This window comes from Populus trichocarpa, chromosome 18 (genome assembly GCF_000002775.5).
Source record: "Populus trichocarpa isolate Nisqually-1 chromosome 18, P.trichocarpa_v4.1, whole genome shotgun sequence".
Classification (NCBI taxonomy): Eukaryota; Viridiplantae; Streptophyta; class Magnoliopsida; order Malpighiales; family Salicaceae; genus Populus; species Populus trichocarpa.
In genome coordinates this window covers 9,385,245-9,402,845 of record NC_037302.2, presented here as the reverse complement: position 1 = coordinate 9,402,845, position 17,601 = coordinate 9,385,245, and the positions used below count along the sequence as shown (strand labels likewise).

The 17,601-nt window shown below is 33.0% G+C and overlaps 3 protein-coding genes across 4 annotated transcripts; 2 read left to right on the top strand and 1 right to left on the bottom strand.

Moving 5' to 3' along the window:
- Positions 1 to 180: 180 nt before the first annotated feature.
- On the bottom strand, positions 181 to 4,309 carry LOC7476265 (trihelix transcription factor ASIL2). 2 transcript variants are annotated; one of them, XR_008058039.1, is made up of 3 exons: positions 2,989 to 4,309; positions 1,490 to 1,538; positions 181 to 521 (listed from the first exon to the last, which is right to left on the bottom strand). XR_008058039.1 is itself a non-coding variant. In XM_024590309.2 (2 exons), exon 1 carries the CDS (start codon positions 4,056 to 4,058, stop codon positions 2,994 to 2,996), a length of 1,065 nt encoding a protein of 354 aa, XP_024446077.1. In that variant the 5' UTR covers positions 4,059 to 4,307; the 3' UTR covers positions 181 to 521; positions 2,989 to 2,993. The 2 variants fall into 2 exon arrangements, 1 of the variants encoding a protein (XP_024446077.1); XM_024590309.2 differs by lacking the exon at positions 1,490 to 1,538 and having other exon boundaries at positions 2,989 to 4,307.
- A 4,902-nt stretch (positions 4,310 to 9,211) lies between these two features.
- On the top strand, positions 9,212 to 10,326 carry LOC7458751 (uncharacterized). The gene is made up of 2 exons (XM_024589669.2): positions 9,212 to 9,912; positions 9,996 to 10,326. The coding sequence occupies exon 1, from the start codon at positions 9,266 to 9,268 to the stop codon at positions 9,902 to 9,904; it is 639 nt and encodes a 212-aa protein (XP_024445437.1). The 5' UTR covers positions 9,212 to 9,265; the 3' UTR covers positions 9,905 to 9,912; positions 9,996 to 10,326.
- Positions 10,327 to 11,361: 1,035 nt separating this feature from the next.
- LOC112325053 (protein ALP1-like) lies at positions 11,362 to 12,941 on the top strand. The gene is made up of 4 exons (XM_052449085.1): positions 11,362 to 11,563; positions 11,699 to 12,066; positions 12,159 to 12,390; positions 12,490 to 12,941. The coding sequence occupies exons 1-4, from the start codon at positions 11,362 to 11,364 to the stop codon at positions 12,939 to 12,941; spliced, it is 1,254 nt and encodes a 417-aa protein (XP_052305045.1).
- The last annotated feature ends 4,660 nt before the right edge of the window (positions 12,942 to 17,601 follow it).

The following is a 17,601-nucleotide window of genomic DNA, read 5'->3' as shown; positions in this document are numbered from 1 at the left end:
GCTTGTTTTTCACTGTTACTAATGTTGCGTTCTATTATGCCTGTAAAACTTGAGATTATACAGTCTTCAATCATAGAAATGATGGGTAATTTATGGGCCCCTGGCCTTCTTTTTTCCTTTCCTTTTTTGTTTTTCACTCTCAGCCAGAATTGCATGAACAAACATGGAGTATCCGTGTGATTCACCAGAAAAGATTACTTTTTTAGCTATTGATTCAACGAGGCTACGCAGATTACATAATAGTGGCATCTTAAAAGGAAATGTAGAACAGCATAAATCGTTATCAGTATCTTTAACCAGTTGAACAAGAATCTAAGCTACCAATGAAATCCCAACAATGAGAAAATGCATGTGAGATCTTTAATACAAAACTTACACATACCCATTAAATTCTGAAAAACCTTGGAAGTCCAACATAGCTAGGCTTTTTGGTAAACTCTGATTAAAGGCAGTTCTCTCTCCACACATTGTTCAAATTTCATAAGAAACTTCAAATGCCAAGAACACGGCCTTCAAAATCACTGTTACAAGAAATACCGCAAGATTTATCATAATATAGGAAAGGGTAAAACATTATAAGAAATTGCAGACACTAAAACCTAATAAAGTAGCTGGTGTCTTGAACAGCCCAAAATATAAACCAAATTTAAAATCTAGCAAACTATTCAGGTCTCGCAAGCTAAAGACAAGAAAGAAAATGCATCTACTTCAAGAACAATCAGTTATACAATCAACAAAGCCTTTAAATCACCGCATGAAACAAACATAACAAGTCAAGGGTAGCTCATAGGTTGACCCTCACATTATTACCAAGATAACTTGACAACCATCAACAAAAACACATTCCCATCATACAACAAAAACTTCACAGACAAGTTTCCATACCTTAATTTATCAGCATCTACATGTAACTGAGCAAAAAAAGTCACTAAAACAACCAACTGCAACTTCTTTTCAAGATCACTCTTGCTCAACATGAGTTCAAACTATTTTCAAAGAAAAACTCTCTCCACAAAACATGGTCGCATTCCTGATGACCTTTTAGTTTTGGGCAGGAGAATTTATAGTTTTAAGGACAGAATATAGGAACAATAAACAAGACTCATCTCAGAAATTCAGGCACTCCAAATAGAGAATTACAACACCAAAGGAGATTTTGAAATCTTTGAAATTGAAATCTTTTATCTAAAATCCCATAGATCTCCAAAAGCATGCATCCATCTAAAGGAAATTTGAAGAACAACATTGCATAATAATCATATGGCCTAAACTTTAATGTACAGGAACTTTAAATGTTTCAGAGGGAGCAGCATTTACTATTGAAAGATCACACGCCCTGGAAAAACATCAGCATTTACTATTGTGTTGTATTGTCCAAATTTGCCATCACATAATATTCAGGTCTTCTAAAACTTCAATGTTTAGCAACTTTAAATATTCGAAAAAATCATCATTCACTGTTACAAAATCAGATGTCATGGAAACTTACTGTACTCTACTGTCCAAATTTGCCAACCACAATTATCTGCCATCCTAACCTGTCATTTCAACAAGTAAAAATATATTTGATGTTTATTGCCAGGGATGTTGGTATACTAATAATTTCCATTCTAACTGAATCAAGAAAATCTGTTAATGTTAAACCTAATATGATGCCTTTGCCCTAGAATGTTAATCACTGATTCATGCTCTCTTCATATCAAGAAGAAACAAAAATATGTAATGCCAGCTCTTTTCTGTTTTCAACAAGTAAAAATATATTTGATGTTTATTGCCAGGGATGTTGGTATACTAATAATTTCCATTCTAACTGAATCAAGAAAATCTGTTAATGTTAAACCTACTATGATGCCTTTGCCCTAGAATGTTAATCACTGATTCATGCTCTCTTCATATCAAGAAGAAACAAAAATATGTAACGCCAGCTCTTTTCTGTAATGCAAATCTCTTTATTATCAGGCTTGCAAGCACTGTATGCAAATAGAAAAAGGTTTATGATACCATTAATAAATCTCCAATTTCGAGTTAGCTCTCAACTTATCAGACTAGATAAAGGAGCAGGTCCGATCAAAGAATTCAAGACAAACTCTTTTCTTCACAGTGAGTAAGAAACACAAATATGTAGGATAAGAATGACGACACCATTAATAAATCACCAATTTCAAGTTAGCTCTCCACTCAGGCCAGATCATAGAGCAGGTCCAATCAAAGAATTTAAGACAAAACTCCATTTGTCATATTGTCCATATTCCATAAGTTGTTTATATGCGCAATCAAATTTTCCAGTCATTTATATCTTCACATTTCAGAAAATCAACTTGAATTTAAATAAACAAGTTTGGTTGCTGAACTTTCAACAAGGTCAATACATCCATCTGTTTCTTGCAAATCAATTCCTTTCAGGAAATGTCTAGGTTCACTTCAACTTCTCAACCATTTTGTGCCCTGTGACACTCCATTCTATTGCTTCATTTCCATTAATTTTTTTCCAATTTCCCATGTTTACTTTTGAGGATAAAATTAATCAAGTATAATTAAGAAATTCTGTATGCAGCGTTCCCTCACCAACACTAAATGCTTCACATCACATAGGACTGGCAGCCAAAATGGAGAGACAATCCAAGTAAAGAATTTCAAAAACTGTTTTACTCAATGCTGCCAAACATTGGAAATTATGAATATATGGTATGTCTACATTCAAAGCTAATTTAGGTTAGACATGTTCTTAAATTTGTTAAAGAAATATGTTCCCCAACTTAAGCCAGCAATCAAACTTTACCAGGCAATTATTGTAACTCCTTACTTCAAGCAGGGTAAAAATAACCAAATTAAGCCAGCAATCAAAACTTCAAGCCAAACAAGGAAATAAAATGTGCAGAAAATCAATCCTACTTATGTCAATTACTCAACAAAACTCCCAACAGAAAGAAAAAAGATCAGTTACCAAAACTAAAACACAACCATTATGTAAAGTATGCAAACACCTACCTATATTATTTGCTGATATTCCCTCCAGAAACATCATCATCATCAGAATTGTCTTCATCCTCCTCATCATCATCTTCTTCTCTTATTTTGGCAATCTCCGCCTGCGCCCTATCCAAAATTTGCTTCTTCTGCAACTCCAAATCCATTTGAAACTCAATCCTCATCCTTTCCAATTCCATCATCTGCTCCCTCTTACTGCTCTCAATCTTCCCATATATCTCCCCAAACTTCTGCACCGATTCAGCCAACACTCTCAACCCCTTCATCCCATCATTCCCAGCACTCCCTCCTCCTTCTTCTTCCTCCTCCTCCTCCTCCGACTCACACGGACTATCCCTCATCTCATCATTCATATTGGCACGATCCAAATACACGCGTGTATCCATAAAAACGTACTCTCCAGAATCCACTCCACAAGCTAAACTAAACCCACCGACAGTTCCAGATTCTTGCTTCATTAACATATCCATTTTATTAAAATAAGCCCATTTGCTAAAATTGCCCCCTTTAGCCTTCTCTTTTTTGTACCTCCTCTTCAAAACATCCATCATTTGCCTACACTGTGCTTCATTTCTTTCAATCTTCGAAGTCTCTGACACTTTCTCAGCAACATCAACCCAATCTTCAGATCTTAGGCTGTTCCTTCCCAATTGCAAGAACTTATCACCCCACACCTCCAAAAGAACAAATTTCTCATGTTCGCTCCATTCCACCGCAGAATTCCCATCTCCATATGCCAATAATCTGGGGTTTCTCGGAGCAAATTCATAATTCGAAACTGGGTTTTTCAGCCTTTGCCTCTTTGGGTATCTTTCAAAAGCCTCTTCGTTTCGTTGAAACTTGCGAGCATAGCCGCCTCCAGGGTTGTAGCTGCTGTCGTTCTTGTCCAGGAATTCATCGTCCAACTCGTCGCCGTCTTCGTCAACGTCGAGGTAATCGTAATCGTAATCGTAATCGTAGTTGTAGTGAAGAGTTGGGGTTTGGCGCTGAGGATATAAAGGGTGTTTTTTTGATCGATTCAGAGAATAAGATTTTGGTGGGTACCTTGGATCGTCTTCAATGTAGTCCATTGCTTCTTCTACTTTTCCTTGTATCACCTAGTTGTACTTCATTAACCTTATAGTATTATCTGGGTAAGCAAAAGACACAACAGGCAACGAATTTGGGGATTGCTCTGGATATGGAAATGGTGGAGCTAAGGGTATCAACAAGAAGAAGAAACAAGTAACAACGAAACCAAGGAAGCCAATCACAATAGGGTCTATGGCAATTTCACCCTTCCACTACTTATATTTTCCATTCCCTACCATCATCAGATCGGAATTTTATACAATTTGTTTTGACTGCCTCAAGTTAAATTGCATCTAGCTAGTTTTTTTTTTTTTTTTCCTTGTGTGTGTGATGAGTCGTTCAATTCTTCAACATCTATTTTCATTTAATTTATTATTATTAAAATAAATATTTTAAAAAAATTATTTATTTAAGTTTTTAATTAAGAAATGTATTTTTCTATTGATATAATTTTCTTATTTTAACAAAAATATATAAATTTTTATTAATAACATGATTATTTGAATAAAAACTTAAGACAATTAATATAAATATTTATAAAAAATTAAATGGTTTAAATTCAAGCGAAGAATGTATTCCTTTATCCAAAACCCCCTTTTCCATACTCATTTATTTCTTATTTTATTTTGATAAAAACATATTTTTTATTAAAAACATGATTTTTCAAATAAAAATTTATTGCAATGTGTAAAGCAATTTTCAACAAGAAAAAATAATGTTTGATTATTTTATTTGATAAAAAAATAATTCATTAGGGAAATAATATAAAAAGTCAACCAAAAAATAAATATATATATATATATATATATATATTATTTTCATTTAATATTCATGTGCAATCTTTTTTGAACAACTGGGTATTCCAATTCATGTATAATTATTAAAAAAAATGCAAATATTACCATAAAAACTCTAATTTTATTTAGAAATCACGGCATAATTAAATGATTTTTTAATTATAATTATTTATTTAAATAGGATTTTATTTTAAAATATCAAAAAAAATTATAAACAAAAAAATTAAAAGAGTGATAAGAGAATTAAACCCACATGCTAGTCTTAAAAGTATGGCCCAAACATGTATAGGTTTAAAAGACAAAGTATATGTGTTTGGTCTTTAAAAATAATGTTAAGGTGCTTATAGGCCTTCAATCCTAGGCATGTCCAGGCCTTGAAGAGTAGGCTTGCATCATTTTCTTTTTTTTTTATAGCGGATAATACATTACCTGTTGGAATAGTTTCTCATCACCTTTGATGATGAGAAAATTAAGATTTAGATTTCTAGATATATAAAACCCAAATCTCAAGCTATTTTCACTTGAAAAGAAAAAACATCATAGAAACTTACAAAATTCCATTTCTAACCATTAAACACATTTTAATAAGTTTAAAATCTCAAAATCAAATTAATTTTTTCAAACTATTATCATACCTAGCATGTATGATATGTAAAGGACTCAATATCTAATATTGTAGTCATTAGAAACCTTAACCGGTCTAATGCGAACCCTATGAATATAAAATTTCAGAAACCTTTAGTCCAATCAACCCTTCCCATGAAAGCCTCAGGTTTATGATTGAGTTTAACACAATGATAACTTGTACCGAGACTCCAAGACTATAAGTTATGTGATTTGAACTACACCAAAAGATACATGGCAAGTTCTATTTATTCAATTATAAGATCAAGGATAAACAAACTTAAAGATACATTCAATGGGCTTTTTCATAATAATTAGGTCAAGATGGATTTCAAGGAGGTAATATCAACAAGTGAAGATCATACCTTAGTCAATTTAATTCATGCATAAGAGGGGTCTGATCAATCTACTTCATGTGCTAATTAATTTAAGCAGATAAAGGCTTATTTTTTCTAATGCATGATTTTACTCTAACAAGTATAATTTTTTATTTAACTGTTGGATCGTGCTAAACTTTTATCATAAGTTTCTAGAGATTTTATTCTATATTGGGTTACATTTTCAGGGAAATCGAACTTCATGAAAGCCTAGTAATAAGGTCTAAAAGTTACTATGCATGAATTATATTAGTTTTCTAGTTAATTTACGATTCTTTTTTCTATTTTATTTAGAATTATTTTATTATTTTTTCAGTGTTGTTTAGGGTATTTTTTACATAATATAAATGTGGTTATTTATCTTGTATATAGGTTTTTTTTGTTTTTACAGTTTTTTATTTCAATAATTATTATTGTGTGTGAGGGTTTAGCTTATTTTTTTTTTGTTTTTTATTGAACTATTCTGACTTAATAAAGAATTAACCAAGTTTTATGAAATCTTTTATACTTTTTATTCGTGTATAGATGCTGCTGGACTGCTGTTTTGTCTTGCGTCTGTGACAGTTTCTGGTTTAGGCTACAAGCTGCTGCTGCTGGCGTGAGCTGCTGTGATTGATTTTAAGGGCTGCTGTGTAGACTAATTGCTGCTGCCATGAAGGAAAATCTGCAAGAATATTGTTTTCCTTGTAAAGCTGCTACTACTATTGGAGGAGTTTCTTGCTGTCAACAAAATTAAACAAGGCTGCTGCTTGTAAATTCAAAGAAGCTGGTGTTGTCAAGCTGTTGTTGTACTTCATGTCTTCGTTTCGCTGCTGCTGGAAAGGTTTGGAACTGTCGCTGCCAAGGCTGAACTGACTTGTTTCCACGACTCCTGCTTGGAAACACAGCTACTACTGTGACTGTTACTGGCTGCTACTTCTGCGTATTGAGGGCAGCTGTTGTAAATCTTTATAATTGCTTCTGCTGCGTTAACTACTGTAATTTTTCGCTGCTGCTGTCTGCCATTACAAGGCACTGCTGCTTGTAACTTTGGACACTAAAGCTACTGATTTATCTTCAAGAGAGAAAAGGGCTCCTGCATTTTCTCTTGTAATCAACTTAAATTATGATAATGACAAAAATAAATTCTAAATATGAAATATGTTAATGAAGAAACTAACAATGAAAGATAAATACATGAAGTAATTAAATAAATAAAAAAGGGATAGTTTTCATCTTTCTATTCTTCCTTTCATGGAAATTTGCTAGTGAATCGAAGTGAAGAGAAAAACTTAAATACCATAGATTTAAGAGAGGAGAAGTTGGATTTAGAGAGATAGAAAGTGAAGAATCAAGAAGAGGACAGAAGAAGCTTGAGAAAATTTCAATAGTTCAAATTATTACTAGGTAAAGCATTTATATCCCGTCCATAATAATTTGAACAAAAGTTAGAAGAGTTTGGTCAAAATCCTAGCAAAAATCAAATTAGGGTTCTTAGTATAAGATGATGTTTGGATACGCTACTGCGGTCGCGGTTGAAATTAAAATCTGCAACATAGTGTTTGGTTAACACCAACCACGTTTTTTATTGGCGTGGGTCCCAGTCCAAAACTAAGGTTGGACTGCAGTTTTTGAAAAGCAATTACCAATTGCTTTTCATGCATTTTCTCCTCTCTCTCATCACCGACACCTTCCCCTTACTTTCCCAACAGTAGCAAAACTTTCCCGTTCCTCACCCAAATTTTTCACAGCACAGTTCCTCACCCAAATTGTTCACAGCATGATAATTGGCAGATCAATTTGGCCATTGATCTACAAACTCCCACTTTCCACCTTCCTCAGACTGTTCCCCTCTCTCGTCTTTTGCAGACAACAACCCCGTTTCAAAATTTTGCAAAAACAACCACGTACAGGACGACGCCAGTTCTGAGAGCATCCTTCTTCCCCAGTCCCTTCTTCTTTCCAAACACCCACAAAGATCGTCACCTAAACCTTCACCGATCTGTCCCTCCATTGTAACCATTGCAGAAAAATCCCAATAGCTTTGTGCTGGGAAAGGTCACACGAGCGAGAGACCCGTAAGTACCTGCCTTATCTTCGTCAATTTTTTTAAAAATTTAGCTCAAAATTTCATTTCTGTTTTGGGTCTCCATTGTTTATTTTTGCAGAAAAACGCTACAAAACCGTGCTGGGAAAAGTCACATAAGAGAGAGACAGAGGTAAGTTCTTGCCTTTATCTCCATCTTTATTTTTTTAGCTAAAAATTACATTTCTGTGATGCTGCATGATCTGTTTACTGTGCGTTCTTGGTTTGTTTGAATTGAGCTAAAAAAAGGAGTTTGATGTTGCTGCTTCTCTTCTATTTATTGTGCCTTCGTCAATTTTTTTAATTGAGCAAATTTCATTGCTTTTCTGTGCTGCTTCATGACCTGTAATGTTCGTTCTTTAATTTTTTTTACTTGAGCTAAAAATTTCATTTCTATGCTGCTGCTTGGTCTTTGTATTGTGCGTACTTATGTGTTGTTCTTTGTTGAAATTTGTTTTTCTGTTGATGTCTAGCTTACAGTGTTGCTGCTTCATTAAAATTAATTAATCTGGAAACAATGTGATGCATCCATGCTGATCTGTTTACTGTGCACATTAAGGTTGTTTCTGCTTGATAAACTGTAGAGTTCTGTTCTGTTTTTTTTTCCCCTCTTTTTTTAGCTTCCAAACAGCATGATGACAATGAAGTGTTGCTTGATAATTCAAATATTATATCATGGCTGAAACTGAGTATTTTGAACAGTTGAAAATTAATAGGTTTCAATTAGTTTTCATTACAAATTAACGGGAACATTCTCATTCAAATACATGCATGGTTAATGTTTGTTGCTAACCACACAACTTTTATAAATGCTGAACATTGAGTGTTTTATTATTGTTTTAGTCCATGGTTTATGTATGTGCCACAATGTAATTGATATCATTGATTGATTTCAAACTTTTGTTAAATGTTTTAAAAGATATCATGGAAGGTCTTGAATCTTTTGATAAGGCTGCTTGGACAAAGGAAATGTTGCATATATTTTGTGATATATGCATTAAGGCAATTGATTTGGGAATGAGACCTAATACTCATTTCGATAAAACGGGGTGGAAATTTCTCATAACATCATTCAAAGAACAAACTGGCCATGCATTCACCAAAACACAATTGAAAAACAAATGGGATGGATGCAAAAAGGATTGGAGGATATGGAATAAGCTGGTTTCTGAAACTGGTGTTGGCTGGAATAGTGAATTAGGCACAATTTTAGCTAGCGATGAATGGTGGAAACAAAAAATTCAGGTATATTCTTTGTCATCCTAACAATTTGTTTTATTGTTGTCAAATTCCAACACCAAAATTTTACTAGTCTTGATCCTTCATTACTTGATTTAATTTATATGCAGGAAATTAGAGGAGCCAAAAAATTCAGACATGTCGGTATTGAGCCGTCTTTGAAGAATAAATATGACCGAATGTATTCCAACATTGTCGCAACTAGAGCGTTTGCATGGGCTCCTTCATCAGGTGTACCTGCTGACAGTGATGTTGATCCTGGTACAAGCAATGCCGACATTGCTCATGATGGTTTGGAAGAGGGCAGCGGTGATTCGGAGGAAGATGTGATTCCAGATTTCCAGACTGACATGGCTCGAATGGTTGGAGGGATAAATATGTCTAGCAGCAGCAACACAAAAAGCAGTGGCAAAAGAAAAGAACGAGATCATTATGATGTGCGAGGTAGAAATAAGAAAACATCTGGAATTCAGCTGCTGTCAAGGTGCAATCAACTACTTGAGAGTATATCGACTAAGAGTGATTCCACGTCTATTAATTTGGATCGCGAAGGCTGTAGTATTCGCGAGGTGATGGCTGTGCTGCACTCAATTCCTGGAGTTTCAATTGAAGATGAGTTCCACGACTTTGCTACAGAGTATTTGAGTTTAAGAAGGAAAAGAGAAATGTGGGCTAGTATGGGTGATAAGGAGCAGAAGTTGAGATGGCTGCAACGAATGTATGCACGCACTAAACGTGCTTAGCTGACATGGTATTATTACATTTTCTTAACCGTTAATTAATTAACTATTCACTTGCTTAATGTATTTATACAAGTTTATTTTATTGTTACAGAATAATGGGATGCCGGTTTTAAAAATGAGTTTTTTCCAATTGCCGAAGTTTATCCGAGTCATTGTATTCTTCCACATTTCGTGTTGAGATATATGGGCATTTCCATTTGCGGTAATTTGTTTACTGTTGTATTTATATTACATTGCTTTTCGGGAGCTAATATACTTGTATGAGGATATTGTTGGTTTTTAATGTTGTATTTTATCAATGAATTAAAACTGTCACTTCTGTTGTTATTAATGTTAAATGGTTGACCATTTGATTGAATTTGTTGGTAATTTTCCTTCACTGTGTTGTTCCCTGAAGGTCTTGAATATTGAGTGTTGCTGTTAAAATGTATGTTCTATTATAATATACCATGTGCAGCCTTGTTTGTTTTCTTTTATGCCATGAGTTGATGGGATCTGTTGCCTTGTGTGTCCAGCTGTAATTGTAATAAACCATGTGCAGCTACTGTGTGAAATGTTGGTGTTTTTTCTTTTCTGTCGTGAGGTGATGGGAGCTGCAGCCTTGTGTGTGAAGCTGTATTCATTGATATACCATGTGCAGCTACTGTGTGAACATTTGTTTGTTTTCTTTTTCTGCTGTGAGTTGATGGGTGTTGCATGGTGATAAGAAAACTGCAAGTAATTGAGATACCATGTGCAGCTACTGTGTGCTTGTGCAGTGTGATAAGGAGCATTTGTGTTCTGTTCTGCAGTGAGAATTGATGGAAGATGATGCCTTGTTTGTTAATGTTATTCATTGTTGTTAATGTCATGTATAGACTGTAAAAGTTTTGAATATTGTCTCAGCTACTGTGTGCATGGGAGCCAGTGCATGAAATATATGTGTATGTGCTACTGTCATTGCTGTTTGAGCTGCTGGATTTGTCACCGATTATTGATGATTTCTGTACATGTTGGTGTGCACTATCATGGTGATAAGAAAAAAGTGGGCCAAGGAATCTTGAATAATAGAATGAGAACAAAAGGTGAAAAAATACATGTCAGAATATATTAGCTGTAAAATTAACATTATATGTTACTTTTACAGTCTATACATGTGATAATGTACTTGTATTGTAAGCTGAATAAAATTGCTTATAAAAAAGACGTAAAAAGCAGTAAGTTTTTTCTATATAAAGAGGATTGTTTGTAAGCCAACTTTCAAATAACTTTTTTGCTTCATAACAAACCTCTCAAACCTCCTCAACTGCATTTTATACAAGCAAGTGGAACACTGTTTTTGTTTGGCTTTACAGGTATGAAAAAACTTATGTTGCACCAACTATTTGATAGTTCTTTTTTATTGAATGATATTTAATTATTTAAATATTTTTATTAACAACATATAATTTTTTTTTTGTTTTCATGTAATTGAAGTTATGGATGATTCACGGTTTAATGACATATTTAATGGGGATTTCGATGGCAATTATGATAATGTAATGAACCGCATTGTAGACCACATTAATTATCCTAGTTGTGAAGGTAGTGGTGCCTCATTTTCTGGTGCTGGAGATGACAGTGATGGAAATTACGCCGATGATAGTAACGATGACAGTGATGATGACGGTGACGATGACGGTGATGATGACGATGCATTTATTTTAATGACTCATTTTGATATGAAAAAATTAATTATATGCACAGCTGGAGCTATAAACATGTGTTATGTTAATTATATGTATAAAGAACCATGTATGGTTTCGTATAATACAGGGATGCGTTGGTTGACAGAGGTTTTAAGAGGTCATTGGAAACGAAGTGTTAACATGTTCAGGATGGACGCAACCACTTTGTTGAGTCTGTGCACTGAATTAGAAACGCACCATGGCTTAAAACCGTCAAGAAGAATGAGCGTTATTGAAAAGGTGGCAATGTTTCTATTTACAATAGCAGTTGGGGCGTCAAATAGACAAGTGCAGGAACGATTTCAGCATTCAGGTGAAACTATTAGTAGATGTTTTAAAGAAGTGCTTAAATCATTACGTTTGTTTGTTGTGGAAGTCATAAAACCAGTAGATCCACAATTTACGAGCACACCAAGAGAAATTGCTATGAATCCAAGATTTATGCCACATTTCAAGGTAAGATGAATTTTTGTTTAATTAAGTTGTTCAAATGAATATGAAATATGTTATAAATGTTTATGAGTACTTAATGTTTTTTTGGCCTGTAGAATTGTGTCGGTGCAATTGATGGAACACATGTTCGTGCCTGCATACCATCTGCAAATCAAATTCCATATATTGGAAGAAAAGGTGTACCAACACAAAATGTCATGGCCGCTTGTAGTTTCGACATGCAATTCATGTTCGTGTGGGCAGGATGGGAAGGCAGTGCACACGATACGCGTATTTTTCTTGAGGCTATTGACAATAGCAATATCAAATTTCCAAAACCTCCAGAAGGTTGTGATTTTGACTAAATTGAAGATTTGGTAATTGAAGGAATATAATATTTTTAAAAAAAAGTTCTGTTATTCATTACCATGTTGTTATTATTTATAGGAAAATACTATTTGGTTGATGCTGGATATCCAAACGAGTATGGGTATTTAGGTCCCTACAAAGGCGAGAGGTATCACTTCCAAGAATTTAGGCGGCGTGGACAACCAAGTGGTCGGAAAGAAGTGTTTAATCGTGCACACTCGTCACTACGTAACGTGATCGAACGTTCTTTTGGGGTATGGAAACAGAGGTGGAAAATTTTGCAAAACATGCCTGCTTATCCATACAAAACACAAGTTGAGATTGTAGTTGCATCAATGGCACTACATAACTATATTAGAAGGAGATCGCAAGATGATGCAGTTTTTTCTGAGTATGATCGCAACCCCAATTTAATTCCAGATGACTTTTTACCTGATATTGTTCAGGCTTCGGCCGTTCAAGGCTCACAAAGGCCTTCACGTATGGATTTTGTACGCGATGGAACTGCAAATAGTTTGATGGAACAATAAAGGAGTACAAATGTATAAGGATATTTCATTTTGTTATGTAATCATAATTACAAAACACCTATGTTTTGGAATTATATATGTATGTCTCTATATGTCCTTTTAATTAATTCAAATCAAATATAAAACACAAACCATATTAACCAAACAAAAAAAACCATTTTTTAAAACCACAATTTAAAACCACAGTTTTACCAAACACAAAACTGTTTTTTTTCTACCACAGTTTCAACCACAGTTTTTTAACCAAACATAAGAAACTGTTTTTTTTTAAACCACAACTTCAACCACAGTTTTAACCAAACACCAAATTTTTTTGAAATCAACCTCACAAAAAGTACTTTTTATTAAACTGCTTTTTTCAAACCACAACCACAAAAGCTACCACAATACCAAACACGCTCTAAATTGGAGGAAATATCAAAATTGATTAAATTGAGCAATTGAGGTAGAAATGGTTTTGTTTGATATTGAATCACAATAATAGGAAGAAAGATGATGGTGGAAAGAGAGAGATTGATGCCGGCTAAGAGGTAGAAAATGGAAGAAATGTTTGAAACTTTTAATGTTTTGTAATTGTGTAGAATTAATGTGAATTAGGGGTAATCATTTTTTGTTTGGTTCAGTTTTTATCAAAAAAAAGTAACCGAACCGAAATTATTTTTTCTTAAAAAAACCGAACCCGGTTCAAACTGACCGATTTCGGTTTGGTTCGGTTTTTAGGACAAAACCGGTTCAAACCGACTTGGCTCAGTTTTGACTCAGTTTTTTCCGGTTTGGCTCGGTTTTTTTCGATTTGGGTTCAGTTCGGTTTTTTCAGTTTTAGACTTATAAAACCGAACCGGTCGGTTTTTTCAAAATTTTAATCGGTTTTTTTCACGGTTCGGTTTTTTTGATTATTTTTTTTTGTTTTCTCGGTTTAATCAGTTTTTCAATTTTTTTGCTCACCCCTAATGTAAATTATTATTATTTGGATAGTGTTGTGCATGAAAATGGTGCTATAATTGTTATGATGGTATTTTTGGTGTGACATAAATTAAAGTACTTGAAGAAATTGCAAAGTAAAATGTGTAGATTAAGGAACCAAGTGTTGACGATGATTCTATTAGATTATAATTGATATAGAAGTTAACAATTGATAAGGATGATTTAGCTTCATATATAAGATTATTCTTGTTAATCAGATTGTAATGTAAAAGTATTTGTTAAACAATTAAACATAAGAGATGATTATATTGAATGATAAAATGAAAGTATATTATAAAAAAAAATACAACAAAATGAATGAGTAATATTACAAAATAATTGAATTTAATGAGTATTGAAAAGGAATTTTAATTGATAGTTGAAAACATTTACAATGATAATGTTTCGTGTTGGAACAAGAGAGGCTAATGGCTTAAAACATCATTAAAATATAGCACCATAAGCATAAGCTCTAAAAATGTGCTTTACGCCTTAATATTTTTATGTTGAATCCAGTAATTACATTTTAATAAATGTGTTAGGTTTCCTCTTTAATATTAATGTGAGTAGAACTAATTATCCTGTAATGGAGCTTGTGTTTAATAAGAGGTTGTGGAATTAGTTGTTTTGTGATGAAACTAGTGTTCGGTAATGAGTAGTAGAGCTAGTTACCCGATGATAGTGTCATAATCTAATTTTGACTCATTTGCTTTTAATTTAATTTTTTAAGGGTTAGAATTTTGGAATTTAAAAGATAAAGGACTGATTTTTTTATTGAGGGTGCAATTTGATAATGTATAGAGGAATTTGGGACTATAGTTTATTTTTATTTAAGAAAACTATCAAATACATCCATTTTCAAATTTAATTTTTAAAATTTAAATTTTAAAAAATAATTTTGTTTTGTTTTAGACTCTAAAACTCTTTATTATAAGTGTATATTAAAAAAGAGGGTTGATCAATACTAAGAGGTAGTTCAATTGATTAAATTTTAGATTTGCTTTCTAATAATCACGAGTTTAAGTTTTTTCATAACCATTGAAAATATACATGATTCAAAAATATATATTAATTAAAAAAAAATTAATCATAAAAAAATAAATTACAAAACTCTAATCCTTATTTTATCTGGTACTCCACAGGACACAAAACCATACCCACATGAACCCTCGCATTTTTTCATCACTGTCAAAATCTCATCTCTTTGGTTTTGTCTGCTCACCGTGAACCAGCACCACACAATCTAAAACACAAAGACCAGCTACTCCCCACAGGCTTCCCCATGCCATTTTTTTGGTCTTCATCAGAGGCCAGCAGCAGTAGCTCTCTCATCCCTCACTTTCTCTCACATTGATCCAACCTCCTCAACATTGCCATCAGCCCCTCTCTCGGCCGTCAACCACCATAACACAGCCCCCTTTTCCACTAGCCAGCCACTGTGAGATCCAGCCACCAATAATATACCAAATACGGCAGCCCCTTTCTCTTGACTTCCACGCACGCCAGAGATATCTCCACCAGCAATGTCGTTATCTTTCTCCCACCCAGCAGCCAATGTCAACAGTCTCTCCTTCTCCTCCCACTGACAGCTCCAACCACCAAACCAGCAGCCTCCCAGTGCCTCTCTCAAGAACAATCCATCAACCCATTAATACCAGCCTCGCCATAACCACCGAATCGACCCAGTCATGCTACAGAGAAGCAGATCTAAAAAAAATAATAAATCGATTGTTAGTGTTTGAGATTTTCTTTTGTTTGCAGGTAATATGAAACACCCATCACCGCCATTAAAAAAAAAAAAACAAAAAACAAAAGAAGGAGAAACCGATTCAGATCTCCAGATTTCTCCGTTCCTGCAACGACGGCGCGTGAACCCACGCGCCGCCAGCGGCGGGGCGCGTACATACCACACGCTGCCACTATTCACACTATGTCAGTGACACCAGTAGCTCTTCTTGATTATTCGGATCTTTTTCAGTCACCCCAATGTAGTTTTTTATTGATTCGTGTTTGTTATGATTGTAATAATTGTAATTGTAACAGCATTTGCAAAAATTTAAATTAAAAAGCTAAATTGATAAAATAGCTTTTTAAATAATATAAATATAATTTTGTTATTATGTGCATTTCAATAATAAAAAACTATTTAGAAAAACTATTTATATTTGAATATATTTCATATTAAATTTATTTTTATATAATTATATAACTAATTTAGATATTTTATATATAATATAACTATTTAGATATTTTGACTATTTTTTAGAACTAAGAGAAAATTAATATACTGATTTAATTGTATTTTCAACAAGACAAAATATAATTAACCTCAAATTAAAACAAACAACCAAAAATAAATTTTAAATATGTCACTCTATATTTTTATCAATATCAGCTACCATTATTACTTCCTCTTAATTTTGTCAAAGATAACAACATAAATAAAAAATTGTTTTCCTTAACCCATATCAAAAACATAAAATAACAAAGAAATAAAAATCATCACAAATATCAAATTAACAACAAAAAATCTACAAAATCAAGAGATATTAAAGAGTAAATATAAAAAGCTTTTAAATAAACATACCTTTTAATTTCAGCTAATTAACACAATTGATGTTATTAATTAACCAGAGAATAATTGATTTTTGTTTTTCTAAATTTGAGAGAAGAGTGAGTTTTTCTAAATTTGAGAGAAGAGTGAGGCACAATACAAGATTTTTTAAAAAAACAAGTTTTTTCCTTCCTTTTAAAGAAAAAATAAATATTGTTGCCAATGGCTATAAAAATAGTCGTTGGCAACATTAACTTAAATTTACCTCTTCTACAGGAACTTGTAGAAATGCCTCTGCTTAAATTAAAAAGCCATTTTGGCTTCTTTGATGGCTGCTCCGTTGGAATAACTTAATAAAGATCCTAAAGGTAAAAGTACATGTTTTTGGATTTAGCTCTCCATTTGCATCTCCGGTTGGAGATGCTCTAAGGGTGTGTGTAAATACGTAAAGAAATGGATGTGTGTTGCATGGTTTTATTTTTAGCATTTGTTAAAATAAACAACTAAAAAATAAAAATGCCATAAAAACGTTTTCAACCATTTATTTTCTTAAAAATTTGCATCCAAGCTAAAAACAAAATCTCTTATGCATCAATTTTATTTTTTTGTTAAATACTATGTTTAGTATAAAACAAACAAAAAAAATTATTTTGCATGTTTTAGTATTATAAAAAAACATGTTTTTGACATTTGTTTTTTTTAATGTATTTTTATTACATGTATTTTTGGATTTGATAAGAAGCTTATCTAGTTTATTAAAATCTTGGTCCAAATAAAATGTCTTTTGAGCCAACGTACTAACCCCTAAAAAAAAAACTCATTCCTTTTAACTAAACAGTTGTGAAAATTCACTAAATTACTAGAGTTTTGAATAAAAGGTTTCAAAGTCTATTTTTGCTATATTTTAGAGTCTAATAACAATTGTAAAACTCAATCCAAGATTATTCGGTTCAAAGTAAGTGGATTTACGATGAGTATCAATCTTGTTATTTATTGATGTCAGAGTTAGAAATATTAATTCTAGTATTTACTAACGTCAAAGTTAGAAATATAAACCTTAATATTTACTGATGTCAAAGTTAGAAATATTATAGATAAATCATTGATAACATAGCACAACAATCCATAACAATTTAAAACAAA

Coding starts and splice junctions, on each gene's coding strand:
- LOC7476265 (XM_024590309.2), bottom strand. CDS start 4,058: ATGGACTACATTGAAGACGATCCAAGGTACCCACCAAAATCTTATTCT.
- LOC112325053 (XM_052449085.1), top strand. CDS start 11,362: ATGGATGATTCACGGTTTAATGACATATTTAATGGGGATTTCGATGGC. Junction 11,564..11,698: donor TGATGACGGTGACGATGACG/GTGATGATGACG, acceptor CGTATAATACAG/GGATGCGTTGGTTGACAGAG. Junction 12,391..12,489: donor ATTTCCAAAACCTCCAGAAG/GTTGTGATTTTG, acceptor TATTATTTATAG/GAAAATACTATTTGGTTGAT.
- LOC7458751 (XM_024589669.2), top strand. CDS start 9,266: ATGCAGGAAATTAGAGGAGCCAAAAAATTCAGACATGTCGGTATTGAG.